This window comes from Lineus longissimus, chromosome 16 (genome assembly GCF_910592395.1).
Source record: "Lineus longissimus chromosome 16, tnLinLong1.2, whole genome shotgun sequence".
Lineage (NCBI taxonomy): Eukaryota > Metazoa > Nemertea > Pilidiophora > Heteronemertea > Lineidae > Lineus > Lineus longissimus.
This window is the reverse complement of record NC_088323.1, coordinates 820,232-840,302: the sequence shown is the minus strand read 5'-3', so window position 1 is coordinate 840,302 and position 20,071 is coordinate 820,232. Positions and strand designations below refer to the sequence as shown.

Here is a 20,071-nt window from a genome sequence, read left to right as displayed (position 1 = left end):
GCAGCATAGTCGGAGCTGACTATCAGGCTTTTTTACTAGCACTATACAACTTCGACTGCAAACGATCGCGGCTCAAGGGACCGATGACGAAAATAGCTTTGGGACTTATGATGTTTCATTTTTAGCAGTCGCGTTACCGGGGTGGTCGTATCTTCCACGAAGGACATATTTCATCAACTCTTTTTGCTTGGGAGAAATATCATATTCACGAACGAAAAAGCCATTTAAAGTCGCAAATATTTATTTCTGCAGTCTGTCCTTCATGATCTCGAAAAGTCATGCATTGAGAAATTATTTACCTGTCGAGGTAACCTGCAAGCTCAACACTGTACCACTTAATGTAACTGAATTTATTTTGTATTCATATTGCAATAATCATAAATAAACTTTAATTCTACTTAACCACAATCACAAATACGTAATACTAATCTTAATTTCAAATAATAGAAATACAATAGAAATAACCACACAATAATTCAATAAAAATCTCTGAACAACTGAAATTATCACTTAACTATTAAAACAATGCGATATTCTATTATAAACCTAATACACTAAAAACAATATGTAGCATAAAATTATATATGATAGCAAGCATAGATCAAAGTCTTCTTGGTGATATATTACTCCTTCTCTTCAGAATAGAAGATCTATGACAAATCAGGGAAATACGGCGTCTTGATGAAGATCTTGTTATACAATTCTGTCCTAATATATACATAATAGTTACATAATTTCTTCATTACACGATTTTATGTTTTCGAATTATTTAGATGAGTTTGACAACCACGCAATATCCACTACATTGTAACTCTGCTCCATTTCGGTTGTAATCTTCAAAGTCGGATGATGTCAAGATGATGTAAACTGTCTTCTTGAGGATGATGTACACTTCTAGTTGAAGTTGATGTTCGCTTTCTAGTTGAAGACGTTTACACTGTCTTTCTTGCTGCCTGGGCTCAATTAGAGACCAATGTGATCGAACACAACTGAGCTCGTAGACGATTTCATTCAGAAGTTTATAAAACAAAATCTATACCATCATCAACAATCTATACTTGCTAATAGTTTGCTTACACTGTAGCAACTTCTCCACAACACTGCCAATCACTAATCAACTTTATATTACAATACGCACAACCAGAATCAAAGAGTAGCAAACTATATACTTTAAACTCGGTCAGGAGCCATCGCAGTTAATCACATTGCATGTGTCCTTGGTGTCTTCGGTACTTCGTCCTTTGAATGAGATGTGTTGCTGAGATTCATTGTACCATCTACTTCTGCCAACAAAGCAAATTCTAATAAACACCGAGTTGAGAGTTGAGTATCATCATCAACATCATCATCATCATCGTCATGTCCCGTAGCCATTTGGGGCAACCCTAAGTTATTAACAATGCGACACCGTACGGTTCTGTCCTCGGCGAGGCGGATCAGGTCACTGGTCTTTCTTCCAGTCCAGTGCATCACGTTGTCCATATTACTTCGTGAGTATCAACTAGGCCATAGCTGTCTTAACGATATTGGGCAATTGTATGAAACATAGAAGGAAAGACCATCCTAGTCAACGGTACGTTCTGATGAACTCTTCCCAGCTGGGGAGAGTCACAAGGATGCCAGGCCCAATTGGAACCCAACTATTGTGCCACACTCGCAATGTAGTCTCAGAGGAATGATATCAGGCAGTGAGAATGTCATCTTTGATATTGCGACGGCTCCTGACCTTTTCACCATTTACACAACATTTCATTCAATGTCCTTTTCTGATAAGATATCATTTTGTATAAAAATATATTGAATTCGTTCTTAATGCGAGTGAGATCTAGCTGTAAGAAGAAGACATGTGTTTTTTAGAAGTAGAGTATCTACAATACATTTACAATAGGATACACAAGGATTTCTTGTCTCCGGTGTCATTGAAAATGCTTCTGCAAAGTCAGGGCAGATGGCATTTTCAGAGCTCATTGAGACTGTCTCATCCGATGTTACTTTCTGCAGTTGGCTGCCAAATGGCAACAGAACGACATTTCACGCTGCACCTTGCTTTACATTTAGTGTACGTGGACTCCCGGGGCAGTCCATTTCATCATTCTATTCGTCTCTTCCCATGGCGACGAGACGAGGCCGCTCCACAGGTAAGTCCTCTTTGCAGAGAGATCATCAATCAGGTGCGGTGTTCTCTTTATTCCCACTTTAAGCTACCAATGTCAAGGCAGTCCGTGTTCCGACATGAAGAGTTTTGCCAATTTTGTACAGAGATATGTTGCTCTGCAGTTTTCTATTCTGACAAGAGTTAAGAGGCCCTTTCAGTTCCATTAGGCTCGGCTTGCCATCAGTTGCAATGCCACTTTCTTGGGTGTTCTTCGACTCAGTTTAACAACGGTAGTGTACAACACGTTCTCATTGAGAAACCAGTATATTTCAAGACCTCCTATTCAGTGCAAAGACCAATCAACGGTTCTGAATTTAAAAACACCGTTGCCGTGGCAGTCTTCTGATGGAACCAATCCTACGAGATCACGCTTCCCGGTGGCCAAGTTGACAATAAGATCGGACTACGATTGGATGTCGGAGGTAATCTGACCCAGGGGTTCATGTGTTCACGCTAAGCTTCCAGTCAATGTGGTGAATGAAAAATAATACTCTTCCACTGACACAGACGACACCTGTGATGTCACTATGACGTCACCAATATCAACAAAGTTAATATAAAAACTGTCCAATAGAACACACCACAATGTAACTTATTCTCTGTGCCCGCCCCTGATCGTCGATCTGAGACCTGGTATGGACCTATATGTACAAGTGACTGATCATCTACACTAAGTCCCGTCCAATCCACTTTCTTCGAACAGTGGTACCGCCCTTCGAGATCGAAGTCCCGTGGGGGGATGTACCCCACATCCTCCCAGCATTGCGAGTCCATTTTTAAACGTTCCGGGACCAGTGCTGCACAGTTGTGAGTCCCCATCCAACAGGAATTGTACATGCTTTTCGTTTTACAGTAGACTTCTATGCGTTGATTGCTGAAACAAAATATAATCAGAAAAAACCTCTTTATGTATTTAAGATTATGACACTCAACGGCTCTAGTGCTGAATTTCTGCCAATCATATCAAATTTGTAGCCAACAGGTGACTCTGCCTCACCAATTTAACCAATCGAAAAACCTGTCGCCTTTGCCAATCAATCGTCTTCAATTCTGCTTCACCGTGAGTCTTCACATACCAACAAACCAAAAGGTGGTACTCAGTACGATTTCCAGTAAATCGTACTTCATGAAAAGAGTACCTCTGGCCTCAACCATTGGCTTTGGACATGTTGAAGGATAGAAAGCGAATGACGTACGTACCTGCATCGCCGAGCCAACTCATCCCTGAGACGTAAATTCCGCGACAGATACAAGACCGCTTTTTGTCGTTCATCCTCCTCACACACTGTTAGGAGTTGTGGGTAGCCGATCGTGGGTGTGTGAGGAGTGCAATATTTCATGGACCGTGCCCAAGCTGTTGAGAAGAAAGAGGAAACCAGTGCAATATAGCAGCAGGCAAATGTTTCCAGCATGATCTCACAGGATTTCGCCTGATTAGTGATCTCACAAATCTTTGTTAAACTCTTGTGAGATGGTCTTAAGTAGATCATATACTAACGCTTACAGAAAAACGATTCTACGATTTCAAGATTTCAAGATTCTAAGATTTGCAAAAAGTAATTCGCAATTATATGTTACCGGCAATTAGCTTTCTTGGTTGGAGTTGGTATTTTTAACAAGGAGGACCTTATCTAGAAATAGCTCATTATCCTACTGCAATCCTGACAGATACCTTCGCAAACAATGATTAAGTTCATATCTGACTATTATGACCGAGCTTCACCAGAATCTACTTCAATTCAGCGTGAAATCTGACGAAATTAATTAGAACAAGCCAGCGTACTCCCCCTAGGTTTCTTCTCTCAACGAGAGGGAAAATCTACTGATTAACAAAGTCACACTGGACCCCTTCGGAATTGATGACTTCACAAGTGGCGCACCCTTGGGGCAAGAAATAAGAACTTAGGCCATCCTTCGAGTAAACTCAAAGTGTTCACAGTTTGTCGATTTCGCTCTAATAATAAGACATTTTCTAATTTTCATTGCACTCCTAGATTCTCCCTGCGGCATTGGTGAAGTACAGGGACTCACTCTTAACAACCAAATACGTGACTCTGCTACAAACTTGCAGGACTCGCTAACTATTATTGTTAAGTGCATGACTGTGTTTTAATGAATAAATGGTCCTGGGGGGCTGCTCTCGCTGATGTAATTAAAGTACAAGGGCCCTCTTGGAATATTTTTTATCTATCTAAAGACACCCATTGTCAGGCAGCAATAAAGCTTTTCTGCAAAGTATCAGCCATGTGTACTCGAACATTACACCAAAAATTGTGGCTTCATTACATTACATACCTAAGCTTTAAAACTTGACCTTTGGTATTATCAAAATACGGTTGTGCATCTTATGCTCTCTTATATTTGCCATTTTGGAATCCGTTAGTTCATCTCCTTCAAAGTTGTGCATTATTTTCATATTTTTCGCATTACCTTTATAATTTTATGGATTACCTTCAAAATGTATTGTGTTACCTTTATAATTTAATGGATCACCTTCAGAATATAATGGATCACCGTCATAATTTAATGCTTTACCTTCATAATTTTTTACAATGTTAGCATTACCTTCATAATTTTGGCAAATAAACTTCATGGCTCTTTTCATACCATCAAGGTTTACCTCGTGGACCCAATGTGCCTCATCCACACCCCGACAAAGTCGTATTTCCCGGACAAGGCATTCGAAAGCGTGGTCTATGTGTCTAGAATGACAAAGATTGGCGACTCATGAACAGGATACTGATAATCGTTTCGTGCTCAAGTAGGGTAAAAGTATTATTCGACAAGAATGAATACACATATACGCGGTAGAATACAACTTCGCCATCAGATGTAGTCACTGCCTTAAAGATCCTGACTTCACCAGCATATGGAAACACTATCTGTTCTCCAACATTGGTGTCCGTAGTTCTCTCGGAAAGTCTCAAGATTCCGGCACATCGTAGACCTGATGCTTTGGGAAGAACACCACAAACTAAACCTCCCAAACTGTTGGGAGGTCACCGAGAAACATTTGGGCACTACCAAATGTGGCTGAAAAGCGGAAAACAATATGTTAAATCTACTATCACATGAAATGGATAAAAAAAACCTATACTAATCTTAATACGCACGCCATATACCTGCATTGCTTCTTGACGGCCCGTATCTGATCCTTGATGACCCTCCCCTCCAGCTTGGTGATGTCGCCTAACCCAAAGTATCTGAAGAAGAAACAACATCCATACATTCGAGAACGAGCCATTCTTCTCAAGAATATCAACTCTTTCGCCAATGGTCTTCTCATGATATGAGATAACATGCTGCATCCGACCAAATCTGTACTTGAGACCTTCCAAATAATGTTGACGTTTACGTAGGCAAGACACTCGTGCACGACATCTACGTGGGCAAGGGTTTGCGTGAGGGCAGCAAAGAGGGCCGGGAGTTACAACAGACTGAACGACCAAAGTGGTGCTGAAGCCCAGGCCTTCTTGCATTGGTATGTCACACCTTTGGGAATGCTTTACCTGAGATCTTCCAAGTCGTGTGCTCCCATGTTGACGTGAGCTAGACACTCATGCACGACGTAATCCGTGGGACATTCTCCTCCAGTTAGAGTCAAGAAGGCTGGAATACGCAGAAAGACTGTAAACAAAGAGATCGAGTGCTGAATGTGACCCGTGTGTGCATGAGAGGACATAGAACAGATACAGACACACAAACTAAACTAACTAAAGGTTAATTTCTCTAACTTGACGGTGCTATTTGTAACTAGATTGATTCGATTTCTGGATAATTCAATTTATTTTTCCAAACATAACTCAAATCGTTAGTGGAAATCATCAAAGCCTATAGACATGACCATCCGTTAGAAAGTTCTTCTCAAGCTCTTCCACAGTGGAACCATTTGGTGTCATTTCACACTGTTTAATTTTGTTAAAATGTTTTTTCAGAATAGCCCCAACCCTTCACGGATACGAGAAGAAGGATATGCCTACCTGTAACAAGAACAGCGATAACCTGGACAAGGGAATCATAGATCTTCATGGCCGTGTCTCGGCATTACGTCCTCATTACCTGTAGTTAGAGAAAGAGATAACTGTTAGAAAAATGGCCAAGTTGGTGAGACTGGAATACCTCGCAATAGGGCCCGGGTTCGAATCCTGGAGAATCTCTTGAGGTCCGTGTCACGGCACAACGATCTCATAACATACAAGAAGGAAGATGAGCTAACTATTAGAAAGATAGGCAGAAGTAGAAGAACATATTCTATCTGCTGTAGCCTGGTGGGTAACAATGGTATACCTCGCAATAGGGCCCGGGTTGGAACCCTGGGAAAACCTACAAGAAGAGAAGGAAAGACAACTTCAAGAAACACTTCAATACCCTATACCCTAAGGTTTTATCATTACACCCGATTCTGCAAGAAGTATTAGTGAAATTTCTTTCAGAGGGATGAACTACAAAATGTATATCCCTGCTCTCAAAACTCCATGGCAAAACCAATTGATCCAGTTTGTTCAATCACAGACGGTCACATCGATTTCTCCCCTCTCCCTGTGTCCCGACGATGAATTGGTAAGCTCCGTTTAATTGATTAACTCTCCCAGCGGATCACATGAACTCGTGAAAGGCATCTGATGTATTCAATGATACATGATCAGTGACATAAAACAAGTTACATTTCCGAAGCCGTTTCTCCAGCCATGCTACATTCAACTGATACTGGTCTTCAATACGTTCACGTTCTTATCGGCTCTAGTCGTTGATTTTCAATGGTTTCCAAATGATTTATAATTTCCGCCATTTCATTGATTTTTCTTTGGGAAGCTGATACAAATATTCAGTTGATTGGGGGATGGATATTTCAACAAACAGTCCCCTTGGGGTAGGTATTTGAAGTAACACGCACTGGTAATCTCTGATAAGAGATTTAAAACTTTAAATTTTGACAGATCTGACAGGATTTAATCCAGCGCAGTTTCGTGACAGAATAAAACGCAATGAAAACAGAGGAAATTTTAGGTGGAGCTGTGGGTGTCCGATTCTTTCACGATGATGCCCAAAACAGATAACCAAATCAAAGCGTTGATCTTTGCTTGGAATATGTATATTTGTTGGCCGCCTTTGAAAAAAAACCTCAGCTTTTTTCATCCGAAAATTGCGAAAAAACCACGGCCTTTTATCCTCTTTGTTATTACTACAGGAAAGAAACACGCGTTTCCCATAAAAAAAGCTCCAAAGAAAGCAATCAGTGGAAGGGTATTGCGTTATTGGAAAAACGAAGATGGAGACGGAGCTAAAGCAAACAACTTTCAGAGAACACCTGTTGACCAATTGCAAATGGTAGATTTGAATGCGATTACGATGTCTTCTATTAAAATAGGCACTATCGAACAACACTGTGAATGTAACAGGTAACATCGATGCTTCCCCCAAGCAGGGCGAGTCATATCAATTCATTGATTCTATTGATGAACCAACATGATTTGGGGTACAGTTCACTCAAAGTAAATGACTACAGATGCCAAGTATTCGAAGCAGTTTGAATTCCCCAGATTGGTATCAACGACCCTGAATATAATCATACTCGCGTCCCGCCATCACCACTGGCATTTTCTTTCATATCTCACCCACTCTGCTCAATCGGAAATATCGCCATAACGCATTGGAAATCTCTCCCTTCTAAGACGTGTCTTAACTCCCTAATGTATCGATAGTCATTACATCGAACTCTCCATGGTTTGAACGATACGGGCTGATTAGACACTGTCTTCGCCTGTTGCCTTCGGGGCAGAAGAGGCTTATCAATTGAAGCATGGGTTTGTCTCCCCGGGCACTGGGAGAACAGGTTGATGAGGTTGAGAGGTCATACAATTCAAATAGAATCAATTGAACCGTAGGCACTCTAGATTCTTCAACCGTGGACAATGATCATGCAGGCTCAACATAAAGGAGAAATAGAGTAAGCCCCTCCCAGATCAAGACAATTATCCTACATGGAAACATGCAGTATCATCGCCATCGAATTCCGGATGATCACCCTTTGAGTAGATGCTCTCAACGGAAATATCTCGAGAAAATCTCCTGAATATATTGGTAATTATTCCGGAGGCTTTGCGACAAATCTTGGAGATCCTCACGTCTATCATGTAGGATGGGACAAGTCGAGTGGAAGAATCATACAGGTTATCGAACTGCTATTCATCGGGTTATGTGGTGGAATTCCTGAAGAAATAGATGCTGGTGTTTTGTGAATAGCCCAAGAGGATTTGATTAGAGGTTATGATGAGAGGGTATGTTGATATGGGTAAGAGAGTATTGCTTTAGAAATGAAACACTTGAAACACAACAATAACCACAACCTCGAGTGTGAATATCACACAGCACAGGTTATCAAATTGCTATTCATCGGCGCATGTGGTGAAATTCATGAACAGGTGGGTGTTTTGCTTGGTTTAACTAAGATGGGTTTTTTAGAGGGTATATATTTCGAGAAGACCGTCACCATTTTAAATGGTAATTCATTTGTCCGCACACCTCGCATTCCACCACTCACAGCAATCTTGTATGTGTACCACACATCGATCATCGATGTCATGAGCAGCCTATAGAGCCGTCAATTGCCTGTCTCCTACAATCAAATCAATCAGTGAGAACCATTGACAAGAGTTATTGCCAGATCCGTTCATTATTCCATTGATTCTCATGATTTTCACGCGTATCACCGCCATTGAATGTGGATATCGCCACCGAAACAATATTGACTGGCATCGGGTTCATTAGTGTAACTACACTTCCAAATGGCGTCGATCAAATGAAATAAAGCATCCCTTTCCACTGCCTTGGAGTGTTAGCTGTATTGATTGGTTCGATTTTCACCAGTTGACTCTAGTGTCTATTGGCCAAAGTCTTCGAGACCGAACTTGCAGCTAATTGGCATTGTAGCCTCCCATAACAGTCTCATCTCGTTCTCGGTTAGGGTTCATTTGTCGGCATCAACTGCGTTATCTCGGCCTACAAAGTTATAGAATCTACTACTACATCGTCTGTGGAGTATGTTACTGAAACAAAAACAGTACCACTGGAAGTTCAGAATGGTATCAGGCTGAGGATGATCGTTTGTATAAACGATAGACAAGAACAATCAACTGTTGGTCAACAACTCGATGGCGTGTTGGTTGCGTCAGTGTAACCTTAAAACATGTCTTAAATACCCGTCATTTAGCGTTGACACATTACCGTCAATTGATGATGTGATGGTAGTACTAGATTCAATTTGACATGGATGTATATGTAGCTCATAGAGGATAAGAGGAGTTACTTTGCCCTATACGTTTCGCAAATCGTACATTCCTCTACGTTTTCGTCTGTGTTCATACTTAGTGTTTATGTGGATCCCGTCCTACTTGGTTCCCAAAGTTCTAATGGTATCAGTTGCTCTCTAACTCCCTCATGGTATAAGTCCAGACCACAAGAGCTACTTCACAAACAAGAATACTTAATTGGTATCATTAAGACATATACATCGCATGTCAACGGCCGTCATCAGGCATACATACCTCGTGGCCTCGTCTACATACTCCTATACGTGTGCTAAAGTCTCGTAGCCCAATATCAGTGTGTCAACTGGGACGAGGCTAGCTGTGCCGCGTGACATGAAAGCAGTTCTGGCCATTTCTGTGTAGCTTTCAAGGCGCATCCTGTCTATAGCCTGTCCACAGAAGATTGGTGTCTCATCTGACGTAGCAGAGCTGCCTGGATAAGGATAATGTCTGCAGCATCACCCCTTCCATCGTCGACAGATCAATATCCCCATAATCATTGAAAATCCTGGTACAAATAAACTCCGAACCATTTGAGCCGCGAGCCATTCAAACTTGTTGCATTTCCTGAGCAGATCTGTCAAGATTGTCACGACTCGTCGCATTTGTTTCTTTACATTTGACGGATGGTGTTTTTCCTTCTGTGATCCACGGCTCTGCAATATCCTTAGCTAAATGTCACCAAGCAGCAATTAAGCAGATTTGTAGTGTTGAAAAGGGGTTGAATCTTAGATTTCGTACGTTTGGATTTGGCTTAAATCGTGTCCCTGAGTGAGACAAAGAGACCAAACAAGGGACCTCTTGAACGCTAGCGAAGAGTCCTAGCCACTGGTCCACAGGAGCTCCTCAGCTGAAGGGACGGTGCTACTAGCTGAATCGACATCGCCCACGCAGGGGGCACACGGTCAAATATCGATACCAAATCCTAGTCTCCTGAGACAGGAGTTTCCTCACCAAGCCTGAGGTTCATTTGACCTAATTCCAAACAGAAAAGAAAATGTATCAAAAGTAAAAAAAAACTACCTGGAGGTTGTCCTCTAAATGAACTACAGGGCCGTGCATGTCTGATCTACATAACATGGTAATTAGGCACAAATTGCATTAAGCAACACTGGCCCCAGCCACGTCTCTTCGTTACTTCTCTCATATATCTGTTTACCTAGCTGTTGCATTAGTATGCCAGGGATCGAGGTCACAACCCGGAGGACCAGTCGCTGACACTGTCTAAATATTCATAGCTTTCAGAGGCAGACAGACGAATGATGGCGGTAACTTCGTTACCATGTGCCTGTTAGGTGTGTGAGGGGGTTGGTAAGTGATTGATTTAGAACTACACGGGAAAGTTAAGTCTCCTCGGTCCTGGGGAAATCGTAATTGGCATGCGCAACACTGTATCAACGGCGTAATGTAGTCTACCATCGTTTTTAAAGTGGTTGGTTTTAGGTGTGATCGGACTTCAGCGGCTCATGATGCCAGAGAGTATGATGTCTCATCGTGATCTGAAAACTTTGTTCCAACTTCTACCGACTGTGATATACAAGTCCTCAAATGAGTATTGTATGCCGATTACCTCAAGTTCCATGCTGGGGGTATGTTGCCTGTCACACTGTTTTTATTCATATCACGTAGCAACCGCTTGTCCGTTAATTTGGGGCAACAGATTCACACGGACATCACGTTGTCGACCACTTGTCTGTTTAGCTGTCGCGTTAGTTTCGCATTCATCGACCTATGTAACTTGTTATTCAGTAACCAACATTTGGAACAAGTTACTAATCAACACATCAATTCGATTTGCCGTTTGATTGTGAGCGATGGCGTTGGACGAATCACTCTGATCTGTCTATGGCGTGTGGTATCGTCTGACGAATTAGGCGGAAGAGACGAAAGTTCGGTTCTGGTCAGGGCATGCTTTTGCCTGAAAAATCCGAAGAAAGTTAAATTCACCTGACAGGAATTCTCCCAGTCTCAACACAATGCCTTTAGATAATCTTTTATACCGATAATGAACAACTGAAGACATCTGGTAAGAAGTCTCCACGATTGGCAATCACAACTGCTGTAATGCCTCAGCGGAGGAAGGAGAGGCGAAGTCCTATGATACTGAAATGACGTACGGTTAATATGTGGACATCCAAAAAAGCCGCAAAACCTCCAGGGCAAGGTCAAGCTCAATCCATGCCAATGCACAGCCATCTGCCTCTCAGCAATATGTTCATTTGTTGTCGAAGCTCAAGAGCAACCAATCTTCTCGTCAATCCTATTACATCGTCGTCTGCTGTTGGCAAAATGGGTATTCTTTGCCGAAGCGCTTACCGCCGGAAGTAGGCTGCTCTATAAATAGCCATCGATCACTCCCCTCTCCTGGAGCGACTGGTGTTCTCTCTAATCGACGCGGCCATGATCAAACCACTTAGAGAAACGGCTTACCTCGTTCACTCACACAGTCAAATACTACCTTAGAGACTGCTGGGTGACTTGCACTGATATGGAAGGAGAGGATAATTTTTGAAGTAAGGCGATACCTAAAATTGCTGCATCGTGATGATTAGGAACCTTTCAGGTTCTTCTTTTTGTTCATACTCTTGTTATTCTTGAATTTGTTGTTGTTGTTCTTGTGTTGTTGCTGTTGTCGGTTTTATTCTTTTGAGAAGACTGTATATCAAAACGACAAACTACATTGCCTGTTAATGTACACGGCGACCTCCCTGGAGTCAGTTAAACACATGTAAGCTTCAAGTCATTTCCTCCATTCTAATATCAAACTGAACGAAGAATATCCACACCTCGAAAATCAATAGCATTACACCCGCCAACAGTTTTCTTAAAATCAATCGAAATAGGAAAGATATGTCCAATTTACGCTTGTAGGAGAGTGATAGGTTTGCTAATGGAATCTTACGTTTCAGGTATTGATTTGTGGTAATCAGCTCTTCAATTACAGAAGTATCGTCTACCAGATCAAGGTGTCACCATTTCAATCCATTACTTAGTGAACTTATCATATCGATGTGACGAAAGATCTGGTTTCAAATATGGGGTTTACTTCAATTCGTTGACTGGTGTTGACACCGAACAAGTTGAAGCAAACTTGCTTTACTTTGTATTGTAATATTCCTTCTGTATTTGTCGTCTGCCAGATCAAGGTATCAACATTTCTATCCAGTGAACTTGTCATATCGATGTAGTGGCAGGTCTAGTTTCAAATCTGGGTTCGAAATCGGTGATGATGACAAAGTTGCGTACAATTCAGGGTTCATTCCTTGTGGCATATTCGGTGTTAAGGTTTGGACGAATACATAGGCTAATTCCGCAAACCATGTTTCACCGGGACAGCCAATTTGAAGTACATGTACCTCCATCCCGTGGACCATTAGCCCGTATCATGAAGCTCGTATCACGCATGTCCCCTAAGCGTACGTTAACTGGTCAGCCATCACTTTCTATATATTTTCCATGGACCATATCACGGTCATGATGGCGATTTGTACCCTGAAGGAGAACTTACAACCCACTGGGGACAGCTAATGAGGACAGACATAATCTGGTGGTCAATATTCCACCGCACGCTACTTCGTTTTAGGCTTCTCAGGCGGGCAATCATTGGTCGGCTTGCAATTGGTTCAGCGAGCTCATCGATAAACTTCATGGTATTTTTGTGGCCGGATACATCTCTTTGGCCATTGGTCAATTGATTTGGCCCAAGTTCATGGTCACTAACGACGATGTCACCGTAGCGCCTCTCCGCCGCGCACTATCACTCTCTGACGTCTCAAGCAGCCGCGAACGTCTCCACGGACCTACTCAACTACCTGTCGCAGGCCGGTAATCTGATCGATCCAAGATAACTGCCATTTGCCTCCCAACGGACCCCTTGACCGAGAACTAATGGCGAGACCAAATGTGATTTTCCATAGCGAGGTTCTAATCCCGCATGGAATGGCCGGCGGGATAGTATTGAATGATATTGGCGGTAATAAGATCGGATATTGAATTGTTACTCTGACAGGGGTAGATCGATCTTTGGAATGACTGCAATTGGTGGCAGGAACTGCTTTGCAATGCACTGCAAGTAGCGTCCTTAAGTGCATTGTCGGTGTTCTCTGCTTTGCTTTTCGAACTTGTGATTTCTTCCATGTGGATGCGGTGATGAAAATCACAGTTAAATTACATTCTTAGCGACAGCAAAGCACAGTAAATGATCGTCGCCTTGAGCTACGACGTCCATAAAACTTTAAAATGTCAGAACGCCTCAAAACAGAAAAAATCCTTCTAGAGAGGGTTTCCCAATGTTAGAGGTATCTGCCTGACAAAGGAGAACCAATGAGTATCTCCGGTGGCGCTTGTAACTTGTCTGATGTATCCGCCTGGCTTTAGGCGATCTTGCAGAAATCATTGACAGGGTGTCTGGTATATTGGGACAAACAAGCTGAGAGGGATTTTTACATTCAAATAACTGCAACACCAACAATCAAAAGAAGAGGGGCAATCAAATGCGGTTTGTTCATATCTTAATTGGCCTTTCGTACCGGAACAGGGACTGACTAGAAGTTGAAAAGATAGCCTAAGGGTACCAAGTCCTTGACTGGGAATGGCTCCCATGTTCAATGATACTTAGGCAGTGGGGACGTTACATGGAATAAGTGATGTGCCTTGAGGGTGCTAACTTTATACAACTTTATTCATAAGGTAGGGTACAGTGACCATGTCTACTCATCGTGAGACGTAGGTGAAGACGTTCGTTGATGGTTTAGTCCAATTCCATGTTGATCATGTTAATTAAGGCTCGGTCCTTAAGCTGAATGAATGACATCATTCTATGATTATTTTGTCGACTCGTGTGCATTTATTGCTTAAACAGATATTAGATAATGACCAATCAACCCTAACATCCTTTAATCCTTATAGTTCAACCCGATACAGATCAGGTATACTGTACCTGTGTGGTATTTACACAAAATCAATAAAAACTGAAAAACCTGAATGTGCTCTGCTACCATGTAACTGTCCTTACCAATGAAAGAAAACAACAACAAAGTAAACCATTGGCAGAACTAGAACTCAATGCAATATTTATTACAAAAACAGGTCACATTTGCAACCAACCTTCTTCGTTTGGATGGAGCTAACGCAGACTACTCAACTAATGAGAATAGTTTTCGCGTTTTCTTTTCTTTTAGAATGCGTAAAGAAGCCATTGCAGATTAGAAAGCAGAATACGTCTCCTGAATAATGCATCTCAATAATGTCTCGCGGACTATTGAGTCTATACACAATTGTCTAACTCTCATGGTCCTCTCCCTGTATCTGTTATATAACGACTACAGAACAGTCTGACGAGGTGGACCTACAACTAGCCATGTAATAGATGTGGATGATCCATTGCTGTTTAAAGAAACAAAGGGAGGCTAGTTCTGATGCCAGTTTTGACGTATAAACCCTTAAGGAGACTTGTTCAGAGGAAGGAAAAAAACCAGCACAGACAGAGATGTTAGAGAAATTGAAAAGCAAGTAATACATACAAGTATGATTCAGGGCTCCTGGTTTGTGGAGCTTTTATTCTTCTTCTTTTCACGTCCAACTCGGTCTATCGGTTACAACCTGCAAACTTCTATTTTGCCAATGATGTCGATGCCCGGTTTAAGCCACACCAGACCAACTTTTGGAACAAATCTAATGCTCCTACAAAATCAATATTCCTGTATAACAGAAATCTCCCGAGGCCATTTCATCACATACATTTCAATCTTTCTCGGAGCAATGAACCAACAGTACGACAAAGACATGCGCCGCTGGCCTCCGGAGCATGTCACTTCTAATCTAACACTCTCTCCTGATCAATCAATAATCAAATGTTATTAGACAGCGAATATCAATAATATAATAAATATTGAAGGAATCTAATCAAATTGTGATGGCTGTCCGCGATGAGGGCAGACGTAAGGTCGCATAAGACATGTGGAATTCACTTTGATGTTGCTCAGGCGAAGAGCAATATTGGAAAGAGCAAAAGAGGCAATTGGAGTTACTGAGCTATGTTTACACAATCAGGTCAACCCTTAAAGGGTTAACCTGAGCTACCTGCAGCGCTAACTCTCAATAGTTGATGAAGAAACGAGAGGCATTTTTGCCAATTACGACAGTTAATCAGATTTGATTTAGCACTTGAAAAATTCACTGACGAAAGCGTTAAGTGACGTAGAGTTTGATCAATGTTGGCAGTTGTTGAGTTTACTGATTGAAAAACGTCTACCCAGGTTGGGTGACGGTCGAGATGGATTACGAAAGGCTACAATACGAAAACCGGTTTGTAACGAACACACTCTGTTCGGCAAAACGACGACCACAATGGGGAGAATCCCGAATGACAACGACAATCGATTTACCGTTGATTTGGTGAAATAAACGCTCTTAGAACGTTTAGGGCCCAGTTCAAAACAAGTTCGCAACTAACTGCCTGGCGTTATCATCAACTTAGTGTAAGGTCGTATGAGCTTTGTTTCGAAGAACCGCACCTTGGTGTAAACATACCCGATCCTACATACATATAAAATCAAGTGCCATGTCAGGGCTTCGACAAATCCCACCACACGGTCTGAAAGACACCACCAAGAACCTGTTGCTTGTGACCATCAACAAATAGCATAAAGATTCCCGGAAAACGTTTATCAAATCAGCGGTCGACCCATCTTGGTTATCCTATGATTGCTGTGATGTCGTCTGCGTAGATCAAATTCCATATTCATGTTATTGCATTCTTCTCAGACGCCGTGATTACAAATTATCTCCAAATTTACGAGGCACCTGCTGGCGGAAATTGTGCTGTAGGCAACCTTTGATGCACTGGGATGTCAATTTATCGCCGCGGATGTTCCAATCTCTCCTAGTCGCTTTGAATGGCGAGACTAGTATCAAGGACAAACACACAAAGATGGGATTTTGTTCTTGGTATGGTTAATCAGAAATGATGAGATTTTGCGTAGCTGCCATCGGTCCATAATCGAACGAGATGACTCCATGTGAGCAACCAATGTAAGAGGAAGGGTGAATGATTTCATAAAGTTTACCTCTTGACCTCGAGGCAATTACACTTAACGTTGACGGAATCCATTAGGATTTTAATAAATTTTCTTTCAAATGCATTACCTCATATCCTGGAGGCAACAGGTTGAAATCGATGGAGTGTGCCACCTTGATCGTGAAGGAGCGCCAACTTAAATGCCAACCGTGATGGGAGATGGCCGTGGATCCAGCAACAGGTGTTTTGTTCGAGCTCATTTTGATCCAACCGATCATGCCGCAAAAGGTTCCATTTAAAATTGTTGATCAAAAGCACGGGCTGAAATCATTACTTCTATTTAGGTCCGTGATGTTATTGACTATTGATATTGCCGAGACTTGCACTGACATTGCAATCTCTGAATAGCTTATTTCTTTCACGAATCGAACGATAGCGATCAATTGAGATTTCTAAAATCCTCATGTAAACAGGTTGGCGAGACGATAAGTCGTGTTGTCGTGGGTGACATGTCTCTGGTGAGATTAGGGATTATGTAATCAATATGGTGACGGATTTACGACATATCGTCTGAGAGAAATATTGGGAAACAACACGTCTGCTTTTCATTTCTTCTTTCTTGCAAAGCTCCGCTTTTCAGATTTGTATGATGGCCCCGAATTACTTCTTGTAGTAAGGTCACAACAACCACCGTGCTATACCTCAGGACGAAATACCACCCGAAGCGGTTACTACGAAACGACAGTTTCTACCATCTGCGACAAAGACTTTCCTCCTCATGTTTCCTTTTTTGATACATTACCACCGCCTCTACCTCATCGCCTCCTTGTCAAGGCACCCTATGTATTTTGATACATAACCCAACTAATCAAATCACACAGTCCACCAGCCTCTATCGTCGTCACCAGACCGGAGGCAGAAACAATAATGTTGCGAAGTTTTCATGGCTTCGTTATGTAGAAACATAACAAGGGCTTCAGAAAGGCAACATTATTCATATAAATCAGGCTCATATATCATTGATCGATTCATTGATTCATCGGTTCTTTTGGCATATCGAGGATTTCCTTTAGATTTCTAGACCCCAGCCATGGTGAGTTTTTTCATTACAGTAGCAGATGATGAATGTTACGGTTTGAGCTCCTAACCAGGAAAGTCTGCATACCATGCGACAAGGGCAGTTCTATTGTAACCGGGTCAACATATCTTGAAACTCGTTCTCAGCCAAACCCACAGTGCTACCAACAGTCAATGATCAGTAAGCTGTAATAAGAAACATGACTGATTGAAGTTGAGCATCATTTGACGAGCTCTCTTTTGGCCACCTTTTCCTCTGCTTGTAACAAAATAACTTTCAATTCAAGATTTTGCAGAAAATCTGAACAAAGCATTCCTCTGAGTCCCTCTACCCACTCCCTGATTCTACAAGTTCTGCTAATAGCCCCAGCATAAAGTTACCGGTCTAGTCCGACCCCTCTTGGAGGTGAACCGATCCTAGGGAATAGCTAATACGTATTTAGTACCCAAGCTACCGCCGAATGGGTCCCAAGGCGGCAACAATTTTGCTAAGCGCAACAACCGTATTAGCAATGCGGTGCGCTATTCCCTTGGTAGTAGTTTGGAGATTTCAGTGTAGCATTGCAACTAATGACACACTATGCTAAGACTTCGTGCAACATCTTCATGTTCTGGATGTGTCTTAATATCTTTTTTCGACATTCTGCCTTAAAACCTTTTTACGACATTTTGTCTTCATAACTTTTTACGACATTTTGTAAAATAACGTAAAAACACGAATTCGTGTAGGAACACGGCTGTATCATGAAATGTAAAAGGAGATGCGGAGAATGTATAAAAAGATGAATCTCGCGATGAAGAAGTGCACGGATTTGCCGTGAAACTTTGTAGAGACCAAGCCAGAGCTTTTCAACTTGAGAAACGTGATCGATGTTAGAAATCAGGGTCATGTTTGTTTCTGGATGCTGAAGAACAAGAGTCCTATCCTGGACCTACAGAAACATATTTAGAGCACTCTAGTCACTGATCTTGCAGAATTGACCCGTGATAAACTCCACAGACAAATACGAGAGGTTGTGTTTCAGAGCAAAAGGAGTGGTTTGGAGATACCAACGTCAATATAGAGTCTGTTGAATTGAACCAATTGAATTGGCAGAAACATGATTTTTATCAAAAACTAATTCGTCTTTCATGCGATTAATAAAGCGACTTTTGCCGACTTGTCAACTTCAAAAGCTTTGATCTCAGGTCAAACATCCTCACTCTGCCTTGCGACTAATTTTTAGTAGGCGTACCAATGCAACCAGCTCCTGTAATGAAGCCACTTTGTTCTCCCTCAACCTCTGAAGACCTTATTCTATGATCCTTGAAAAATCTCCCCTGACTTCATAACCCTTGATCCCGTTTTGAGAGTGCCACTACCTCGAAGCAGCACATTCAAAAGCGTGTGCAATTAGCAGAAAGACGATCACATCAATCCCGAAGCGGCTGAGGTACCTTTGTGTCTGGTATCGGCATCACCAAGTGACGGCATCACTTCTCATTGATCGCCAATAGCAAGGAGAGAGATACGCTTTCGTACCTTCAACCTCAGGTACGGTGAATGGTCATGCTTTTGAAACCTTTGTGGACAACCTTTAGCCAGAATTCTCAATTTATCACAACAAACAGAAGAAAGGTGCTCCGCTTTCACCATACCAAAATAACCGTTCTTGCCTGTGCTTTAGAAGCAACTGAGAAAAGCTAATGGTAAGGTAATCGTCTAGAATCAGCAGTTGCAGCGTGACATGGTCCACAAAAAAGTACACTCCATCTCATTGTCCACATATTGCAGACATGGTTGCTTATCATTGTCAGAGCTTTCTGTGGAATTCGCACAAGGAATGTGTTCAGGGAATCTGGAGATCAAACTGTATATCCAATCAAAAAGAAGATAAGAAACATGGCAAATACCGCAACCAACCAGAAAGAAGATAACAAATATCTTAACCAATCAATAGCAGGGAAGACAAACACTGCAACTAATCAAACTGGAGTTTGTAAATATTTATCTGGATTTCGATCCAAATCAAATTTGAAGCTATGGAAATAGCACACTTTCAAGAGTCTTCTTATCTATCTGCATGGAAGACTAAATGAATTTGCCAAACCTACAATCGCAAATGTATGTTTTTCTCACCGATTTTCACTTCCTTGAGTTGATGTGTATACGTTCGCAATTGGCATTACAGATATATGATGCTGTTAGAGTTACTGACGGCGATGTGTTATTGGTTGAATCGGATAATAAGGACGAATAACTACCTAGATGGCACTTTAATTTTGGATAATGCTAGGCTGACATAGCGACAACGTAAGGCTTCAAAGTTGCAATGTAACTTTGATCTTTTGCATCGTTGACATAAAAAGTGGCAGAATACACGTCAAGATCGTACACTGCAGGAAACACGTTCTTTTCACTTCTTGTTGGCAGAATTCACCACAGAAGTCTCTACGTGACAGATCCTCACAGAGCCGAGTCTATTTTGGTACAGTGTGTTTTTCAGGTTCAAGTTCCGTTCAGTTTACCAAAAT

General features: G+C 41.7%; 1 protein-coding gene across 3 annotated transcripts in view; it reads right to left on the bottom strand.

The window, feature by feature from the left end:
* Positions 1-223: 223 nt before the first annotated feature.
* The window catches only part of LOC135500849 (uncharacterized), a 64,014-nt gene continuing 44,166 nt past the window's right edge, over positions 224-20,071 (bottom strand). Inside the window, exons 3-8 of one of the 3 annotated variants that reach the window (XM_064792514.1) lie at positions 6,136-6,214; positions 5,665-5,782; positions 5,269-5,358; positions 4,721-4,857; positions 3,356-3,509; positions 224-3,029 (exon numbers count right to left, since the gene is read on the bottom strand). In XM_064792514.1, the coding sequence (XP_064648584.1) occupies positions 2,681-3,029; positions 3,356-3,509; positions 4,721-4,857; positions 5,269-5,358; positions 5,665-5,782; positions 6,136-6,184 (897 nt within the window). In that variant the 5' untranslated portion in view covers positions 6,185-6,214 and the 3' untranslated portion in view covers positions 224-2,680. The remainder of the gene's footprint in view (positions 3,030-3,355; positions 3,510-4,720; positions 4,858-5,268; positions 5,359-5,664; positions 5,783-6,135; positions 6,215-20,071) is intronic. The other 2 variants (XM_064792515.1, XM_064792517.1) reach the window with 2 other exon arrangements.